The sequence below is a fragment of the Lingula anatina genome, chromosome 7 (genome assembly GCF_051362555.1).
Source record: "Lingula anatina isolate TDL-2025a chromosome 7, LinAna3.0, whole genome shotgun sequence".
Classification (NCBI taxonomy): domain Eukaryota; kingdom Metazoa; phylum Brachiopoda; class Lingulata; order Lingulida; family Lingulidae; genus Lingula; species Lingula anatina.
The window spans coordinates 22,512,001-22,532,527 of NC_141773.1; the positions used below are offsets into that span (position 1 = coordinate 22,512,001).

Sequence of the window (20,527 nt, forward strand, 5' to 3'; positions counted from 1 at the left end):
GTACCCTCTTTGGGGTAACGCAATCCGCCCCCTTCTGCTCTTGGTGTCTTAGAAACACACGGCAAAATTCCCACCAACACAACTGGAAAATAAAATTGGCAATAAAAACAAATCCATTTTTTAACATACATTAATCTCTGTATAACTCGTCCCCTTATACTTGAAATTATATTTTACCTCGAATAAATGATGCGGAACGTACTTATCGCTCGTCTTATCTTACACACTATTTAACATAACATACTCCAACAGCCCATTCTATTCCTCTACTTCATTAGGAAGAGATTGTCCAATCTTTGTACCTTTGGTTTGCAAAGATCAACGATTCCGCATATATATATCTTCCATGTTCTGTAAGACGTTCTGGGAATGCAACCCTTTGCTTATGACCTATCTATGGCCTTTTAAAAATAGTTCGTGTCCGCGGAAAAATACATTGTATATGCTTCATTTCCTCGTCTCCTATGCTATCCATCTAAATATTCTTTTTTATTTTCAAATAATAATGAAAACAAAACAATATTACTTGAAAGATTTTCATAGTTTTATTGTTATACATCTTATTTACAAGTGTATACATTTGCTCTACATACAATAACTAATCACTAAAATAACCAAAACACAAAAATTCACAGACGACACAACAAGTTATTTTGATTTTATGATAAATGGATAAAACGTATTATTGCAACATGAGAAAATTGCACATTAAAACAGTATGAGTAAAATTAAGAAAGATAAAAGCAGATGCTCAATCAAAATATGTGTAAAATGTGACACCTTATACAAGTCACCTTAAGATAAAGATGGGAATTGCTAATTTGACTAGTTGAACGTATGAATTCAACAAATAAAGAATAAATTCAATAATATATTAAGTTTTAAAAATCAGCAACAGACAAAAAAAGAATAATAAAATTTAAGAGTGTACTAGGTAACATTTGTTCAGTTAAGAAATTTGGAAGAAATTCATATTTTTGCACAATGAATTAATATTAATCATACAATGTTAAATTGGCTTTCATTCCAAAAACAAGTTATTGCAAGAATTTTAGCATTTGTGACCAATATACACTTTGGAATGTTAAATTGACCCAGGGGGGATGGATCACAAATGACCATCATCAGTTGACCATGCTTCACAGACCAGTATCAGCAAACAAAATGTGGAGAATTTTTTCAGAAGAAGCAAGTGCCTTGTTTGCCTCATCCTATCTAGGCTTTATATCTTATACTGGTCCCTTGTAACCGTAAATGGCACATTGATACTGATCACATGACTATCATGTGATCTGGTCACATGATTACGTAGCGTCCTCTTCTCTGTGTACAATGACCTCGCACTCTGTGTTTATTGAGCTGGATGTTCCTGGGTTGCCAGAACTGGGATATAAAGAATAGCAATTTCATAGGAAAATAACACACTATGAATAAATAATTATATAATCATCTTGAGAGGGCAAGGAAAATCCCTATTTTAGAATACCACCTGTTGTGGTGATCACAAATTGAATACTGAATGTGCAGTCTCCAGACATCAAGTTTACTGATATGACTGGCCGGTGGCCAAATATACAGCACCTATATGGTGACACCCAACATATAGGTGGTTCTGCACTACATTATCATACTTTACCACATGAACATGCATGCAGCATATTTCACTTGTATAAATAGGATATAAATGAGAAATGACAAAATAAGACATTTTCTAGTATCTTATACTACCAGAAAATCTAATTAGAATTATTTATTGTCTTATGTTTTCACTGCTGCTTAGCAACTTTAGTCAAGACTATATAAGACATATATCAAATCAAACAATTAACGGACATCTCATTCTTCAAATAAGAGAAATAAGAAACTCACTGGGAGTTGTCAAAGGCACATCCAGAGTGTAGAATCTCGTCCAGGACGCTCCTGTCATTGCCTTTCCCGTACACCACATGCATCATCTCATTGGTGGACAGTGACGACTGCAGGAACAGGTGGAATAAACTGTCCGACAGGTAAACTGTCTGGGAACAACACCTGGAAAGGGAAAAAACAGCTACTCAAAGATCATGCTCATTTTAAAACAATGAGGGCATAGAATATACATAGCTAGTATACTTGCTATGGTAATGGTTTTAGTAATGATTCGTATAGGGCAGTGTTGTTGTGGAGATCTGTGACCCACCTGTTCCAACAGGAGCAATTGAGGATGGATAAGGTAAGGAAATGATTTGATTAAATTTCTAAATCTTGTTTAATGACATCTCACCAGTCACTCATAATTTATTTATCTTTTTATTTAATTTAATTTTCTTTTTTTAGCTTTTCTGTACTGAGTCAACCTTGCACAAGAAATGTTTGGAAAAACGGTTTTGGAAGCCAGGACATTTAAATTACTTATCTTCTAAACTAAAACTACATTTTTAATCCAAGTAAATGGTATAACTCACTCTTTGAGGAACTGTTCTAATCCTCTGCATCTATCAACTATGCAGTGGGGTTCAAATTTGTCCCATTTCTTAGGAGGAAGACTCGGTGGGGAGCTGCAAACAATTATAAGATATTAAACAAATCAATTACTTTTTACCTTGGTTAATTTGTATTTGCTGGTGCATATGCATACTAATAGTAGGTACAACTGGACATATGCAAGCTCATTTTCACGTGTGGTTAAAAAAGGAACAAAATAAAAAATCACTTATTTCTCCAATCACCTAAACTAAAATCTGTGTTGCTTTAGGGCATTTGTAACCAATTCAATCTCCTGACTTTTTTTTCTGAAGTTCTAGTTACATACACATTACATAATAAATCCAATACAAATAAATTTTTCTCATGCAGCATAGTTCTAGGACAACTTACTGGAAAGGATGATTCATTTTGAGCTGTTTTTTCAGCCAGTCAAACTCTCTGTATCTCCTTCTTACTACTGATGATGGGTGGGAGAATGCAATACTGGAAGTCTAAAATGAAAAATATGTTTCAAAATAATACATGAATATGTAAACACAAACACATTCACTCACACATTCATACAAACTTACAAATACACATATATATACCTTATTCACTAAAATTTACGGGATGACAGTGGGAAAGGGGCAGCAGCCTTAACAGATCAATTTTTTTTTTAACTTAACGTAATAGTGGTTGTGATGCAGATGGACAAACAACTGCAGGAAATAATAAACACATACATTTAACAATGCCAATATGGATATCAGACCATGTGTTGCAAGGAAAGGAAGAAGAGAGACTAAAAAAATGTATTCAATAATTTACCAACCTCAAGAAGTATCTCATATGATGTGTATTTTCCTGTCTCTTCTTGATCATGTGTCACTGGATTCCTCACCGTCACCTTGGTAAAATTCTGAAACATTAAATGCCATATTTTCACTAATCCTTTTTACATATGTTCCAATACAAATGTATATTAAGACTATTATACCCTTTATCAGCGAGAAATTGAACAAAAAGAGTCTGTGTCTGTCCCTGAAAGTGATGGCACAATATATTTGACTGAATTTGAGATCAAGATGAGCAGCCCGAGAGCACTTTAGGACACATGACCATAATTTGCTGGAATAAGATACAATAATTTACCAGGTACTAGTATAAACAATGACTCTGAGAAATGCTGAGCAAGAAAATTTATTTATTTATTTATTTATTTATTTATTTATTTATATATCTTGTGGTTTCCGTCATCCCTCATTCTTGCTTCAGTTTTTTGGCCTAACATTCAAGTTACTAACTTCATACTGTATAAGACCAAAACCTGAGGAAAGCGAAATTACACTTACAGGTAACAAAAGTTGAAACGCCACATTTCATTTTTAAATGCTGCAAACATCTGTCTGGCAGTATCTCAAACTAGCATACAGCTGTAACAGTGCAAAATCACTTACAATTTTTGTTCAAAATATGACAAGACTATACTTTAAAGTTCACCTAACCTTACCCTGGTAGTATCCATGGTTGCCCCCAAATTCTACACAAAAATTACTTTCTTACACTGCGCCAGCAGTCATCATTCATTCATTCACAACTTGCTTCCGGGTGAAACCGGATGTTGACAACACTGAGGAACGAAAGAAAAGTCAGAGTGCTTCAATAACAGAAAAACAAAAACTCTTTGAAACAAACGGCTTTATTCTGATAATTTACTTTCTTTTTCAAAGTAAAAATATGCGCACTTTGTCAAAGTAAACGCCGTGACACGTAAATGTCAAGGTCTTGTTCATTGAATTAAGCGTAGTGATTTTAAAGAGTATGACTTCGCACTATTTTCTGTCGCACATGAATAAGCTGTGAGTTGATCAGCATACACTTCCGTTAAGATGGCTAAAACGGTAGGTCCTTCATTGTATTGGAATTTATTGAGATTTTAGAAATGTTCAGCGTCTTTTGTTCTTATATGAGTGACGCTATACTTTATTTTTCTCTATTTTCAGACAAAGCTTACTGACGATCAGATATTTGGTAAGTTAAATGTCACTTTTCTACCTTCTTAAGTAGGTCACTTAGTCTGGCTCGGCGCGTTCATTTAGCCACACCTATTTGAATGAAAATGGGGTGTTTATTGTACCCAGTGTTATTTGAGCGCGGATCTCTGTGGTCTTATTAAACACCTGAAACCCTCGGTGCATCAGTTTTATGCATGGTTTTCTGTTAAGTCGAAAAGTTGTGACTTGGAGCGGTACAAACTGAAGTAAAATGTGGAAAATGAGTCATTGCTTCCACTGCACTGCCACTGGCAGAGTGTTATGGTTGTGACAACTTTTTCAAAAATGTGGAGACCATACAAATGGGTTGGTTTCTGCTGTCATTCACTCTCAGCTTAATATAATGAAAATTGAATTTAATGTTAATAAATTAGTCTTTGCCTTTGTGAAAAGGCTTTGTGTATACTGCAGTGTCATTACTGGGGATATTATTCTTACTATTACTGAATCATCATCAGTGGTGTTACTATCAGTGGCAGTGATACTGTTCTATAACTTGTAAACCCAATCACTTTTATTTTAAAGATAAATCTGATATTGAATAGGAATTAATTTGCATGTCTGTGACTTTGATTTGTTTTTATACAGGCAAGGATTAGGTGTGCCAATTATGACTAATTAGGCCATTGATAAGAAGAATAATTTTGATGATAGCATGTATTTAATTAAAAGATAACTTAGATTTATTTTAAAAAAACAGGGAAAAAATGACAGCAACCAGTTCATACGTATACCCATGAAGAATTTATTTACATCCTCCCCCCCCCCCCCCCCCAAATCTCCCAAACCACCTGCTTCATGATAGCACTTATAACTTATACTTGTATACAAAGGCATGGGTAGAGCAGCATACCAATTCTTATCTTAATACCTCACCACTGAGCAGTGCAGTCATTAAAACCACAGTTATGGCATGATTCATGTAACAGCTTGTGCTATAAATATAAATGTGTACACCACAATACTAAGACCAGGCATTGTTGAGACATGAATCACAAGTTTGTGCAGGAGAAGAAAAAAGACCTGTTTTAACCCTAAGTATTAATTATGTGATTACAAACAAGTTAACTGTTTTGGATCTTGAGGGCTATTGACTTATGGAAATTGAAGAAATTTGAGTGCACCTTGTGCTGCTTAGCTGAAGTATGGAGTCCATTTAAAACAGGCTTGAGCTTTTAGGGCTTAGTGAAAACCACTCTCATTCTGGTTTGTACTTTATAAAGTCAATATGGAAGACTGACAGAAGAAATTAATGCTGATGGTGCCAAGCTAACATACAAGGGCCCACATACAATACCATATTTATATGGAAATTTACATTTTGCGTACATCTGTTCTTTTTAATTTCATATCCATGGCTGATTTCGATTTATCAGCATTTACAAACATACAACAGGCTTACACTTGTTTACAAGATTTTCTGTAAATACCTTCCACAATTTACCTTGGTCTAAAGAATATGGCAAAAGAGAGAGGAGCCTTTCACTAACCTGTGTAGAATTTTTATAGTGGAATTACTACATAAGTGGTTGCCGGATGATAATTTTATGTACCATTTCCAAAGACCTCATTGTAGTCATTACTAGGTTGTTAAAACAAGCTTCATACACCCATACCTTTCTCTTCAGCTCATATTCAAGTGACCCCCTTTAGAAATTTTGATTGCATTCAGAATTTTATGGGCTGGTATTTGTGTTCTTGACCTTTTGACTTGCTGTAATGGCACCTTGTTTATGTTACACGACTCCCATGCTTTCTGGTATATTTGCAGTACCACAGTCCACTCTAGAGTATTAGAATATATGATATGATTTACTCAAAGATGATAATCCTCTCCATAGCAATCATGGTTTAAACCTGCATATGGACTTTGTGGAGATAAAAGATTTTAGAAGAAAAAGTGGTCCATATGTGTTGTTTAGAATAAGCACAATCTTGGGGTTGTTTGTGTCATACCTCTCACACACATTAAGAAGGTACAAACAGGTATCATCATTAGGTTAATATACCTTGCTCTTTGACTACAGGAAATTTCATGATTAAGTGTACCTGGAAAGGGTATCACTTTTTTGTTTTCAAACACAGCAGTTTATTTTTTTTTAAAGCAACATGCATTTCCTGGATGATGTCTGTTGTCCAACATAGTCAGACTTCGTATAATTTTAGTATTTCATCTTTCAGATCTGCAGGAGACGTTCAACCTGTTTGACAACAGGGGAGATGGGAAGATCTATGCTGGAGAAATCGGCAATGTCCTCCGTGCCATGGGACAGAACCCAACTGAGGCCGACGTCAAGAAGTGCGTCTTCCAAGAGGATCCAGGTTGGAAGTCATTTTGATAATCAGTTTCTTTAATAACCTTTGGCTCCCCTCATTGTAAACCATTTTGGCAAAATGCTGAATACGAATTAAAAGGGAAATTAAAGATTAGTTGATTTTTTCCCCTTTTTTGGGTGAAAAATTGACACTTGTTTAAAGGTTTGATTTCATATTCAAGTCTAAGTGACCCCATTATTTACCCCTCCGATAACTAAAAATTTAACTGAGTAATAGATATCTTGGAGGTAATGGCTATTAAGGCACTTAAACAAATGACCTATTTTTAGTGTCCAGAAAGCTTATTTCCAAAATTTTAAGTTGTCAAATTACGTATTATAACTAGAATAAAATGACCACTTACTAGTAGTTTTGGCCACTCCAAAGTAGAATGATTGGACCACTTAACTTTTGAAAATGTGCAACAAATAATGAAATGTTTTCACATTGCCTGTTGCAGACCAGACTATCCTGATTCTATAAACTGTCATGAAAATCAGTTAAAGGGATAATAACTCTTTGTATGAGATCTATATTCCACAATAAAAACATTGTGAATAACTCATAGAAATATAATATATTCTGTTTTACCACAAAAACGGCAGTTATGGCTATTATTCTGATTTTTGAGCTTATCTTTAGACCACGTGACTCCCATTGATGGCTATACTCTGTTAAAATCTCTTAAGAGATTTTAACAAAAAACCAAACATTTTAGAAAAAAAACAGGGACTAACTTTGAATGTAAAAATGGATTCATTAACCATTGGTAAGTATGGGAAAATTGTTGTTTAATCCAGGAAAATTCATTTTTTGGGCCGAAACGAAGAGTTATTATCCCTTTAAAGTCATGAGTTCATGAAAATATAAATACTTTACATATTCCAGACCAGAGGGTCAGTTTTGAGCAGTTCATCCCCATTCTACAGACTGTCATGAAAAACCAGGACACAACCACAGCAGAGGACTTCATAGAGGGGTTCAAAGTATTTGACAAGGACCAGAACGGCTTTATTGGATCAGCTGAACTGAGGCATCTTTTGTCTTCACTAGGTATGTGTGCTTGTTAAGAAGTTTTTATGCATGTCTTGTGTCAAATGAAGAGAGATTTTAAGGCACAACAGGGGTCTGTTTTACAAAAATTTAATTTCTGGAGAGGTTTCTTAGACCTTTTGAATCTGACAGCTTACTTCTTGAAATTGACTTTGCAATATTGTTCTAAAAATGTTTAACAATTGTCCCACTATAAATGTAGCTGACGTCTAAATGGGATATTGTTACCACTGTTTAACTATTGTCACAGCAAGCACAACCACAAGGCACTAAGTTAAAAGTCTGAAGAAATATGATAAAAGAACACTTCCTTGTAGTCAGTATAAAAAAAATATATATGTATATGGAAAATTCTTGTCACCTGATATGGAGTTCAAGTGGAGTTGTTATTACAATCATGACAAATATAAAAAAATCAGTTTTTTTTTTTTTTTTTTTTTTTTTTTTTTTTTTTTTTTTTTTTTTTTTTTTTGCTCATCAAGCTGTTGTTACACATCGTGCATCATGAATCATTGGTGGTATTTATTGGTCGCTATTGATTTTCAGGTGAGAAATTAAGTGACGAGGAAGTGGAGCAACTGCTGCAGAACATGGAGGACTCACAAGGAAATGTTAACTATGAAGGTATGTGTGTTGTCAGAATTCTTTAACTTGTTTTGCAATGCAGTTACATGAGTGAAACATTCAGAATCTATATCCTGACCAGCAGACTAAGTTATTAATTACTTTCTTAGTAATTAATCATTGAAATATCAATTTTGGAGTTCAGTTTTATTTAAGATCAGTCCAATCTATGTAGTACTACATGCAACAAAATCTGTTGAATTTCAAAATAATGGATTTTCATTACCATACCTTAATGACATTACATTTCTTTCTGGGATTACACATAAACCTCATAGTTTTATCTTTTACTTTCAGAATTTGTGAAAATGGTAATGGCTGGCTAGAAGAGACTCTAGTACAATAGTTCACAAACTGATCTTAAGAAAAATAAAATGACAATGCGCTTAACCTCATCCTCTTAAGCATAACCTAAAAGAATATCTCCTCCAGTCTACTGTCAAAATGGTTATCCTACAGAATCCTGTTTAGACGAGCAGCAAACCAAGCTTGTCAGCTTACAGCAAATTGGGAATACTGTGTACGACCTTGGTTTGTGAATTGTTTACACTTATAATGCTGCACAGAAGAAGATATTTACTGGATGTATGGCAATGGGTGGAATTCAAACTATTTGCAGTGTGACTGTTTGGTTAAGAAGAAAACAGAAGTTAAACTTAAAGTTACAAAGTATTTGCTATTGATGAAAAGGCAAAGAAATTTGAAAAAAAAATAACAAATTTAGTTGTGCAAAGCATTTTAACAGCATGAGATGAGGAAATTTTGATGTTTTATCAAACTTGGCTGCAAATAATGTCTGTAGTCCTGGTGAATTTTATGGAAAGATTACCATTTATTGCTTTTACAGTCTCCCTCTTGGAACAGTTAAGCTACTTTTCCCCCATGTAAACTTTAGAAGAAATATTTTTACATTTAATGGATCTGTATTAAATTTTATACTATAATGCTGTGTGTGTGAAAACTGGTAGGAGATATGGTTAAGTTTAGAAGAAAAACTCGAGATGCTGGTGGATTATTACCCAGCAAGTAGTTTTTGAGTGATTGATGAGTTACTAACATTCCTTTGTTAGCCAATATGTGAATATTTATGAGATGAGGGTGCAAATACTTATAGGTCTCTATAACCACGTATTTATAGCTTCCCAAACTTTCTGAGCTCGGAAGAGATATTGTCATAGAGTGACATTAATATCATTTGTTAGAACATCAAATAAAGGAGATTTATCTCTTAATAAATGTTTCAAGAGATAAAATGTTATTATTCAAAGTGATCTTGTTCAGATTCATTGTTCTCATTCATAATTGAGGTCTAATTACTCCCAACTTCTCATATGTGACCTTACTACTTTCTCCAATTATTAGTTTAAAAATCTTTCTAACAAGGGTTTAAGGTAGGAATAATAGGATAGGGCATTTTAGGGATGTCTTTTGTAGAAAAGTACCGGGGCGCACAGCGTGGGGGCGCAGGATAAATAAATACATTTAATAAAGGAACAAATTCAATTTAATTGCAATTCTGGACACATTTATGAATGAAAAATTTATTCCGTCCCCGGTGGGACTCGAACCCACAATCCCCGGCTCCGGAGGCCGATGCCTTATCCATTAGGCCACGGGGACGTACAGCCAAGAAGTGGGTCAAATTTTCGTACAGTTTCTTGAGGCAAAATTACAAATATAGGTCACGCTTAACATGAGTTTTTAGGTTTAATGTGCTTGTTTTGTTTGTCAAATTAAAACCTGTTAAAAGTATTAAAACTTTTGGAACATGAGATGAGGCAACTGACTCCCAGTTCAGGCAATTAACATCCCAACACGGTCCAATTTATATTTCAAAATCTCACGAGAACTTGTACAATATGGCGGGAGTTTCGTGAAGTGAGGCAAGCGGAAAGCGTACAACACATGAATGCGTTTCATTCTGGTTTTATTTCAAAAGTTAATTCTTGCGGTCCAATAAAACTTAGAAAATGCGCTTCAGAGGAAAGATTGTAGATGTTGGATGCATCCAGCACTTCACACGTAAGTAATTCACTGTAATAAAACCACACACCAGTTCCCCTGTGTAACACCATTTCCATAGATTTTTAGATCGATCTATCCCTGTGGGGAGTCCCACTAGATTACTGTCAGCTTGGCCAGCTTAAGCGTCTGTCCCGCCTACTAAAAGCTGTAAGGGGGTAATTAACTATGGTGCCCGCTCGGCTGACTGCAATTTAGCGTGAACCCCCAGGGAGTTAGGTCAATCTAAATTTTAATCCTTGGATCGATCTAAATCTCTGGAAATACACCCTAAGTCACTCAGGTAATGATAATAATAATAATAGTAACATCGAGTAATAACGTGCAAAAGAAATGATGTACATTACTTATATGGTGGGAGGGGGAATACTCCAAAAGTGCCAAATTTTATTCGCGATATAGTATTTTTGTTACTTTTACAAACTGTTATTTAGCGTTCAGATTTTAAAATATTACATCCAGTCAGTACTTCAGTATATTTGTGTTATAATTTTTATCATCTCAAAATCCGTCTTATCAGGAGTGATCAGCATGGTAGCCAAACTTGCCAAGAACTGTACTGTAAGAATAACCGCCTCCAAGATCTACTTTATTTTATCTGAGAGGTTGGTTAACGGAGGGGTCAACATATGGTGTGAGCTGTCACAGGTGAGATAGAGAGGCCATCAGAAAGTATCTCTCTGAGAATTATATCTTCTCTCTGGAAATTATGTTTTCTGAAACGCAAGGTAAAAATAATCACATAACTTATTTTAATCAATATAAACCTTGTATTACTGTTTTCACTTGTTGTTTTTATTTATTGTTTTGTCTTATATAAGAACTGTTATCTTCTTGAAAGGGGATGTGCACTATGTACACTATGAAAAACAGCTTTGCATGTAATGAAATAATAGCCTCAAACACTTAACAGCTTTACATGTATACCACATCAAAGATTATTGGACTATCAGTAAGTTATTTTAGTATTCAGTAGAAAACCAAGAGATAAAATGCTTTGCCATTTTATTTTGGGACATGATATGTGAAGCAAATCAAATAACATTACCTTGGAATCTGTTTTCTATTTCCAGACTAATTTCTTCAGTGAGTATGCTATGGATGGGCTGTCAGAGGAGTATAACGAGATCTTCCTCGAGGTCGTCCCAGACAATATGGTGAAGTGCCTGAAGACTGCTCAGACAGCAAAGTCAGTCAAGATCAAACTGACAAAGAAACACAGCCCTTGTTTGACTTTTGAAGTGGAACTTGTAAGTGAATCTCACTGACACACAATGTTTCCCATCTATATTCCTATGAAAAAACTTAACACCTAATCAGTACACATAACTATATATGATGTCTACACTTGGATTAATTCTGTCATTGAGACTTCAGAATTTGTAGGTTGCAATGGCTAGTGGGCACTAGCTCCACAGGGACTTGCTGACTCTCATGCCTCCTGCTGTTTCCAGTTCCTGTTATTGCCAACCAACGCATTAATTAGTATAATCATTAGCTTCTCTGTATTCTGCTCAATGCCAGGAGGAGGCGTGTTAGTCTGTTAATCTGATTGCATTCAGCAGGAGTCCTCCTGGATTTTTGTTTGCAGTTACTTGTGATCTTACTCATTCTGAATGCCCCTTGGCTTAGACGTCAGTGCTAAATAAGATACTGAAATTTTTAATTCCTCTGATCATCGTTTCACAGCCCTCACTGACTGGTCATTCCCGTGTGGTCACTCATGACGTCCCAGTTAATGTAATACCAAGGAGACTTTGGGACGAGTTTGAAGAACCAGAGATGCCAGACTTTGATGTGAGCAGTTATAGGGGAGAAGTGAAGTACATGATCTGGTTACTAATGAAAAAATTCCCATCAGCTTATGTAGTATATACTGTTAAGGGACCTCTCTCATTTAGTCCTTGTAAGTCGGTGTCTCTGTGTTACATAGTTATAGACAGCATAGAAAATATTTATCTGAATAGAAAGGAAATTCCTTCAGGCCTCTTTGGGATATAGAGATCTTGAGCATGTGATATATTGTTGGGGGAATTTAGATCTGGAGCATGTTTAATGGAGATAAAGCTGGCTAACAGTCTGCGGTGTATAACACTAGATCTTATTCAAATATCCAATACTTTAGAAGTTAATGATAGATATCTGGGGGTAGTACTAACACTCATCAATTAAGCCAAATGCTGAAACTGGTTCAAATTGGCTAAACGAAATAGAGTTAATGTGACATATTCAAATTTAAACCATTTGGAGAAAAATGTGATGAAAAAATAGTGATTTGGCTGAAGGGAAAAATGCTAGCACTACCCCAGCACATTATCCTTTTATACCTTATTTTGTCATTATTATTGATTTTATCCTGTGTATGCTATATCACATTTCTGATATATCATTCCAGGTCAGTATTTACATGCCGTCCCTAAAGGTGCTGAGAAATGTGACAGACAAAATGAAAAATTTGAATAACTATGTGGTGAGTTTTAGCGCACTGCTTTATGATCATTCTTACTGAATTATAACATTTATTTGTATTATTAAGTGTTTTATTTATTATAAATCATACAGTTAATACATTTTATAGCAGTACCCGAAGTTCTAGGTAAAATGATCATTTTATTAGTGGATTAATGCCTTTTTGACCTTCAAAAAGCTGTAATTTTGAAACTGTAAATAATATATTTGTTCGCAATTTCAATTTCATCCTCTTATGAAAAATAAAAAAAAGATTATACTATACAGATTACTCCCTCCTCATTTGTATTGTTATATTTCACTTAATGTATTGTATTATAGACAATAGCTGCCAATGGAAGTGGAGAAATGGTGCTGAAAGTTGAGACAGACATGGCGTCTGTTTCTACACATTTTGGGGACTTGTCTAACCCACAGTGGTGTAAGTTTGGAATAACTAAACCTATTTTGATACTAGACCTGATGAGAGAGAGAAAATTACTTTAATCTGAACATGACTGTTCTTCTGCTGCCATTCCATCAGCAATGATGATGGATGTTACAAACAACCGTCTAAAAGTTGTTTTGCTGATGTTGAGCTGACACTTTTTTAAACTTGAGTCAAGCACTGAGCATATTCTGATTAGGCCTGGAATAAAGTTAAACCTATTTTTCACCAAGTACATCATTGATTTATTTCAACTTTTTGATATAGTGTTTGTTGGAATATAGGGAGTGAGTCATTGTTATTTAAAAAAAAACTTAAGCTATAAGCATTGATTGCCAAAAACTAACATTTGTAATTTTGACTGTGTTTTAACTTTAACATGTGCAAGATGATAAGAGATGAAATTTAAAAGTAAGATTTCTGTTGTATGCACAATTTTTATCAGTACTTTAAAATATGCAATTTTGGTGCAAAAATTGTGATAAGTTTGAGTAATGTAATGTCAGCACTCTCAGCAATAGCACTGAGATGTTTAAACAATTATTAAAGTTTTATCATTCATCTGATTTTAGCCAAAGAAAATGCACCAGCTGCAGCCAACAGCCAGCCAAAGGACAGAGACCCTGAGAAGTTTGCAGAGGCCAGGATAGACATCAGGAAGTTTTCCCAGTTTTTATCAGGGCAGCAAGTGAACCCAGAAAGGGTGATATGCAGTAAGTTTAATTTTACTCTCTAGGGCAACATGGTTGTTTCTCTCACATAGTTTCTGTTGCAATTTCTGTCATTTGCATGTATTTTTCATGTGTTCAGTTTAAAAACTTTAGAAACACTGTTGTCACTGGAAATTGCTCTTGGTTTGTTTCTGTTTCTGAATTGATATATGCAGGCTTCCTTGATAAAAGTTTAGGGAAACTAATGAAGTATTTACTTTTTTTTTTTTTTCCAGATATACTGGACAACAGGGTGGTACATTTCTTCCTCCTGCATGATGACGTGTCCCTGCAGTACTTCATGCCTGTCATATCGTCATGACAACAGACATCGTCATGACAACACTACTCCATGCTGGTCATTTTGTTGTGACAACCGTACTTCATGCCTGTCATATCGTCATGACAACAGTATGTCATGCCAGACATTGTCATGGCAACACTACTTCATGCTGTTCATATTGTTGTGACAACAGTACTTCATGGCAGTCGTATCATCATGGCAACACTACTTCATGCTAGCCTTTTCATCATGGCAACAGTAATTCATGCCAGTCATTGTCATGACAACAGTACTTCATGCCAATCATATCGTCATAATAACAGAACCTCATGCCCATTATATTGTCATCTCAGTTGATTTCATGTTGTCAGTTTTTTATCGGTTGATTATTTAATGTTGTCAGTATTTCTTATCTTAGTTGATAATATAGTGTTATCGGTTTTTCTTATCTCAGTAAGGGTTTTCCACAGCCTTCAACTACCTTCAGAACAACAAGGCAAAGCTCTGTAAATGATGTAAAAGATTTTACTTGTCAAATTGAAATTCTAAAATCCAGAAACAGCAAATTGTAATTATGGTTTTAAATAGTCAGCTTGTGCCCTTTCGAGCAAGAATCAACCGACTTTGTTTTTGGTTCATTATCAATAAATTAATGCTGTGTAACGATAAATCAATGTCTTAAACGTTTATTTATCTTCTTGTATTTTCCTTGAATTTAAAGATCTGTTGCTCTGTTTGAAATTTTAGCACAGTTATATTCAAAACTCTGGATGGTAGAGGGTACATTGAAATTTATCTCAGTACATGTTTTGTTTAAATGTAATCAAAACTTGTTGGCGTCTTAAAAATATATCAGATTTTATTATATTAAACATGAATCCTAGTTGGCTATTTTTCTGACTTCCTTTGAAGTTTTCCTTTATAATTGAAGTCCACACTCTTGATATGGTGAACCAGCCTGGAATAAAAAAGAAACCGAAAAAATAACAGATATAAACCAGTTGCAGCAGGTCTTTTATATAAATGATGATTGATGAATGATGATTTTTATGCAGTTTGTGAGACTTAGAAGTTGGTCAATATCAGACCTGAGTTACTGAGGTCTCTGAAAGCTGCTCTCTGTATTATATCATTATGCCTGTGTGTTCCACTGACCTGTGACTTGGAAAGGGCGTAGTTTAAGTTGACTGACAGGTCATGCGAGAATAGTTGCAAGCTCGACAACTCGGAAAAGATATCATTCAGGGGCTTTACAGATTTGTGTGGGGGGGGAAGGGGGGGGTTACTCTGACTGAACCCATGCTTTATCATTTGAGAATCATTTTTGAAAACACGTAAGGGTATGGTTTGTTATTTCTGTCCGTTTAACTGGTGATTTGAAGATTTATTCATATGTGTGTACACAAACTTGTGGTTAATTTGACTTTAAAAACAAATGAAAAATACTTTATAGAAATGACTTTGACAAAGAATCTTACCCCGAAGTAGACTTCACAAAATATTTTCAAAAAATTTATTTAATGCGCTTCTTAACTCGTATCTATGTAAAGGTTCACCAGAAATAACCAGATAATTATATTAATGAACAGATCAATAGATCTCTTGAAGACTTACCAGTCTTTACAGTACTCCAGCGTCTCCGCATCCAGCGGGAGTTGGAAGGAGATCATCTCGGCGAGAAACTTGGTGTGGAGACTCTTGTGGGAGTCGTGGCCACTGAACCCTGCTTCCTTCATCATTCTCTGTAAGAAAAAACGCAGTGAGATTTTACATGAATGGCGAAGATTTCTACCTATTTCTGTCACAGAGGGTTTACATGTATCTATATATCTTAGCTGTTAAATTAAGTATTTTTAACTTTATTTAACTCCTGAATTATCCCTTCAACAACTAACAATCATCAGATAGACATATCTATCATATATTACACAATTTGAAATACGATAAAATAATATTAACAAAAATAGCGCAGTGATTCCCATTACCTCCTCACTGACGAAATGGTCTCTGTACACATGTATGGTGTCTAGGAGGACTTGAGCACTGCCCGGATTCTTGGCACAGTTAAATATCCCTTGGAAAAGTTTTCTGTGGTCTTCGTCCAGATTGTCATACTATAAAAATATAATAATAATAAATTAGTAAATAAATAAATAAATAGATAAATAAATAAATAAAATGCAGCAAATAAAAATAAAAAACAAAAAAATAAGTTCTATAATATGCACTTATTTTACATATTATACTTCTACAATATGTCGTCCACCAAGTAAATGCATTCACGAAGTGGCGATGATAGTGTCGTTTATATTTATTTATTTGTTAAATATTCTTACGATCAAGCCGTATTAACGTAGATATCAGCTGCAATATGTACGTAGCCCACCGAAAAGATATATTCATTAATAGTGGTGACAATAGTGACTTTTGGTTTCTTTTTATAACAGCATGCCGTACTTACGTAGACTCTGAAGCTCTCGTCCCATACAAACGGCTTAGGAATCTCTTCGTGTTCCTCTTTCATCTCTTCCTTCAGCCTTTGATGGCGTCTAAAAATCCACGACAGAGGCATGGTGATATGTTGTCCAGAAAAGTGTAATCAAAAATATCACTGTCTAGGTTTAGATAGACGAAGCGGACAATTTTGGGTGGTCGGTAAATCCTGGACTAAGTTTAACTCCACATATAATATGCCCAAGCGGGCGCATGGAAAAGTGAGAACTACAGTTGGGTGATCACTGATAGAGACGTTACCTGGAAAGAGTTCACGACTTTAATGACAACCGCATGGATGGATCTGGCAAAAATCCTGCTGAGAGGTAGACGGAACGAAAGCTCTTGGAAGGTGTATCACACGTTATATGTGTGAAGAGAGAGAGAGAGAATAAATTACTCAGGCCGTAAAGAATAGGACGCATCTTTAATATTTTATTTTAATTAAAAGTCGATACAGTAAAATATTTTGGCAGAGTACCCCCCATTTTAACCCTCGGAGGCCAGGACGTGCTGAATTGCGAAACCACATGGATTTGTTTGTTATCAAGTAGATACAATATCGATTTGTAGAAGTGTTTTTTCACATGTTATTTTCCTTTAACCTTTACTTCAATATTGAGCTATTGACCTTTGATATTAAAGGGCATTGTATATAGGGTGTTGGCATGAAACTTCTAAGCAAAAGCCAAAAGGTTTTTACAACTGTATATTTATGTTATGATTGTCATCTTTTTTCGTCAACCGTCAGAAATTGAATTTCATTCTGTTGTCGAGTTGAAATGTGACTGATTAAAAAAAAAACATTTACCCACACAAGTTTGTTTAATTTTAGAGGAAGCTAGTTAACAAGAGAAATCATAATTAAATGGCGTTATGGGGTAGAGCCCCCCCCTCCCCCCCCCCCCCCCCCCAACACACACGTACCCTGCGTCAGGGAAATTCAATTACGGGAAAAATTGCTCTAGTTGTGTGCTGTAGGATCGTCATATTTATATGTACCATCTGTGTGTAATTCGGTCACTTTCCCACCGCGGAATAGTCGACACAGACCTATCACGGAGCGAATCACATAGGAATTCAGGGCTTTCTGTGTCCGGTAATACCTTTTTTTTTCTTTTTTTTTCTTTTTTTTTTTTTTTTGTCTTTCATTTTTTTAATTTGGTAAGACAAACAATATTCTCTCTCTTGCAGCTAAACAAATAATTTCATTAGTTTTTTTTTTTTTTTTTTTTTTTTTTTTTTTTTTTTTTTTTTTTACAAGAAACTGTTTAAAAGTCAAAGAGAAAAAATGTTGCGTGTTGGCAAATGCAAAAATATACAGTAAAAGACTATTTTTGGTGAGTTTTATTTTTTTAGATTAATGATCAACGCTCTCCGTCATGTACGTATTTGTGATAATAGACTGTACAAAGTGTTTTATCCCTTTTCTCTTTAATTTGCCTTACAAAGCAAGGCGGTGTTTAGAGTCGTTCCCATAAAGCAGACGACGATGTGGCAGGAAAACGGCGATCATTCTCCAGACCAACCCCAAGTTGCCAGGCTATGTAGCCGTGTGTCCAGGATTGAGATAAGGTCCGGCAACAAGACAGTAGTCAGCCATAGGCAGCAGAGCTATGCTACTTTTACGGAGACGGATAAGACGCATGTCCCAGAGTCGTCCGTATGGGATGAAAATTTTAGTCTTGGGGTGAGGAACCATAACTTGGTTTGCTTATATTTTAATAGTGTATCACTCCGTTGGCAAAATGACTTATTTTTCATTTCTTGTCATGCCTTGTACTTATATGCATATAATTTTTAAATGTAAGAAATGCTTGTAACAATTTTTTCTTTTCACTTTAACGAAGTTGACATGGGGAATGGGGGAGTCTTCCTTTGTGCATGTATCGACCAGTTCTGATGATTATTATACGTTTCTTTAATTTTTCGTCATGATCACATTCTAACAATACTACTCGGTTCTTCCAGTGGCGGCTTGATCAACCGTATGTTCCATTGTGGTCCAAAAGATTTTCGGTAAGTTGATCTAATGATTGTGAAATTACCAAATTACCTGGCCTGTCAATTACATGTACGTTAAACTTATGGTAAATGTGTTATCGCATATAAAGCGCAGTTGTGTGTGTGTGTGTGTGTGTGTGTGTGTGTGTGTGTGTGTGTGTGTGTGAAAACAAACCGTTTATCATTTCATGACTTACATGTGATTTATCCACCATAAATAAATAAATTTTAAAAAATCCAAATTCGGGATTCCTACACCAAGGTTTAATAGAACAATGGTGAATTATATGAGTTTCGTTCTAGGCTAACAAAATATGACAAAATTGTCCGGAGAATGATTCAATTCAATTCATATAGATGAGTTTTTGTTTTGTCTTTAGTACGAGAACATAGAGGACGAACACAAGATGTTGTTTTCTGCTATGCTGGACCTGGAAAAGACACAGGACAAAAAGAAAGCGGTTCTGGACTTTTGCCGTCTGTTGAATGCACATTTCATGCACGAAGAGGTATTAAATTACATGGGTCCATATGCGAAAATGTACGATAAATATGCAAAAAAAAGTATGGTTATTTCTTATTACAAATATGCATACACCTCGTTATAGCTACATTTATTAGTGTCCCCTTTTGCCTTTTTATCATACTTTTGTTTATCTTATATGATTGGAAAAGCACGTTTCTTTCTTCATACTTTCTGCATTCAAATTGCACTATTCGTAAAATAGCATATTTTAATTCCATTTTCCGATGACATTAAAAAGGGTTAAATACTTCTTCCTAGATGATGTTTAGACTGGCAGGTTGCCCTGAAAACCCACAACACAGGATTCAATGCAAGAAATTCCTAGAAAACCTACACCACTGGACGGCGCCTGACAAACAGGACATGATTAGCTACGTTAAAGAATGGTAAGATCGTACCACAAGGCGAGTGATACTAGCCTCAATTCAGCGTTAATTTATCGTTTTAAAAATTTGATTTTGGGGTGACCAACGACGTGTACTTGTGAGCATGAATGTTATTTTCAGACAAAAAATAAACAGAGTTAGCTTTGGAATTGTTGCCTCGCGTGGAACATTCTATTTGTTCTTACAAACATATTTACTGTTTTCAGGCTTACCAATCACGTAGCGGCCACAGACTCCCATTACAAGGGCAAACGAAATCCGAGACTGTTCTCAAAGCCATGGTTTGGTTCCATGCTCTACATTTAACATTACTTCCATGCATTTAACTACCAAGATATAGACTGTCATTCTTTCTATTTCATCCGTAACTGTAATAGATAATCAGGATGCACAACTTAAGAAATATTCAAAAATTCATTAATTCAATAAAGATTTCTTAACTTTTGCGTAACATCATTCAGTGCAAAAAAACTTAACGGACAACAATTTGGGTAAATAAAAGATTTAAGGCTTTATTTGAGCCAGTAATATATTCTTTTGATTAAAAAATACCATTTACAAAGATTGAGTTTAAATTAAGACTATATTACAAATAGTGTATACACCATCATTGGCATATGGCAATTTTACCTTTAATTATTATCAGTAATATTCCAGAAGAAATCTACAAAACCATGAAAAAAAATCCTCTCTCAGCTGAACATCATGGAAC

The 20,527-nt window shown here is 35.0% G+C and overlaps 5 protein-coding genes and 1 non-coding gene across 7 annotated transcripts; 3 read left to right on the forward strand and 3 right to left on the reverse strand.

The window, feature by feature from the left end:
- Window positions 1-526: 526 nt before the first annotated feature.
- LOC106161251 (sorting nexin-10A) lies at window positions 527-4,137 on the reverse strand. The gene is made up of 6 exons (XM_013538151.3): window positions 3,959-4,137; window positions 3,281-3,367; window positions 2,857-2,957; window positions 2,445-2,537; window positions 1,870-2,031; window positions 527-1,383 (listed from the first exon to the last, which is right to left on the reverse strand). The coding sequence occupies exons 1-6, from the start codon at window positions 3,971-3,973 to the stop codon at window positions 1,305-1,307; spliced, it is 537 nt and encodes a 178-aa protein (XP_013393605.2). The 5' UTR covers window positions 3,974-4,137; the 3' UTR covers window positions 527-1,304.
- Window positions 4,138-4,201: 64 nt separating this feature from the next.
- Window positions 4,202-9,766, forward strand: LOC106161253 (myosin-2 essential light chain). The gene is made up of 6 exons (XM_013538152.2): window positions 4,202-4,349; window positions 4,452-4,479; window positions 6,684-6,824; window positions 7,707-7,871; window positions 8,418-8,495; window positions 8,793-9,766. Exons 1-6 carry the CDS (start codon window positions 4,338-4,340, stop codon window positions 8,819-8,821), a joined length of 453 nt encoding a protein of 150 aa, XP_013393606.1. The 5' UTR covers window positions 4,202-4,337; the 3' UTR covers window positions 8,822-9,766.
- Window positions 9,767-10,042: 276 nt separating this feature from the next.
- Window positions 10,043-10,115, reverse strand: Trnar-ccg (transfer RNA arginine (anticodon CCG)). Its single transcript has one exon. It is a non-coding gene; the product is annotated as a tRNA-Arg (tRNA).
- A 196-nt stretch (window positions 10,116-10,311) lies between these two features.
- On the forward strand, window positions 10,312-15,076 carry LOC106161247 (checkpoint protein HUS1-like). Of its 2 annotated transcripts, XM_087016877.1 has the most exons (9): window positions 10,312-10,517; window positions 11,038-11,165; window positions 11,591-11,767; window positions 12,207-12,314; window positions 12,913-12,987; window positions 13,308-13,407; window positions 13,986-14,126; window positions 14,360-14,428; window positions 14,513-15,076. In XM_087016877.1, the coding sequence occupies exons 1-9, from the start codon at window positions 10,466-10,468 to the stop codon at window positions 14,527-14,529; spliced, it is 867 nt and encodes a 288-aa protein (XP_086873003.1). In that variant the 5' UTR covers window positions 10,312-10,465; the 3' UTR covers window positions 14,530-15,076. The 2 variants fall into 2 exon arrangements, with proteins under 2 accessions (XP_086873003.1, XP_086873002.1); XM_087016876.1 differs by having other exon boundaries at window positions 10,317-10,517; window positions 14,360-15,076.
- Window positions 14,916-17,134, reverse strand: LOC106151283 (myohemerythrin). The gene is made up of 4 exons (XM_013524461.2): window positions 16,868-17,134; window positions 16,392-16,520; window positions 16,021-16,148; window positions 14,916-15,364 (listed from the first exon to the last, which is right to left on the reverse strand). Exons 1-4 carry the CDS (start codon window positions 16,976-16,978, stop codon window positions 15,295-15,297), a joined length of 438 nt encoding a protein of 145 aa, XP_013379915.2. The 5' UTR covers window positions 16,979-17,134; the 3' UTR covers window positions 14,916-15,294.
- Window positions 17,135-17,922: 788 nt separating this feature from the next.
- Window positions 17,923-20,504, forward strand: LOC106151297 (neurohemerythrin). The gene is made up of 6 exons (XM_013524484.2): window positions 17,923-17,998; window positions 18,352-18,589; window positions 18,871-18,918; window positions 19,284-19,412; window positions 19,688-19,815; window positions 20,022-20,504. Exons 2-6 carry the CDS (start codon window positions 18,392-18,394, stop codon window positions 20,119-20,121), a joined length of 603 nt encoding a protein of 200 aa, XP_013379938.2. The 5' UTR covers window positions 17,923-17,998; window positions 18,352-18,391; the 3' UTR covers window positions 20,122-20,504.
- The last annotated feature ends 23 nt before the right edge of the window (window positions 20,505-20,527 follow it).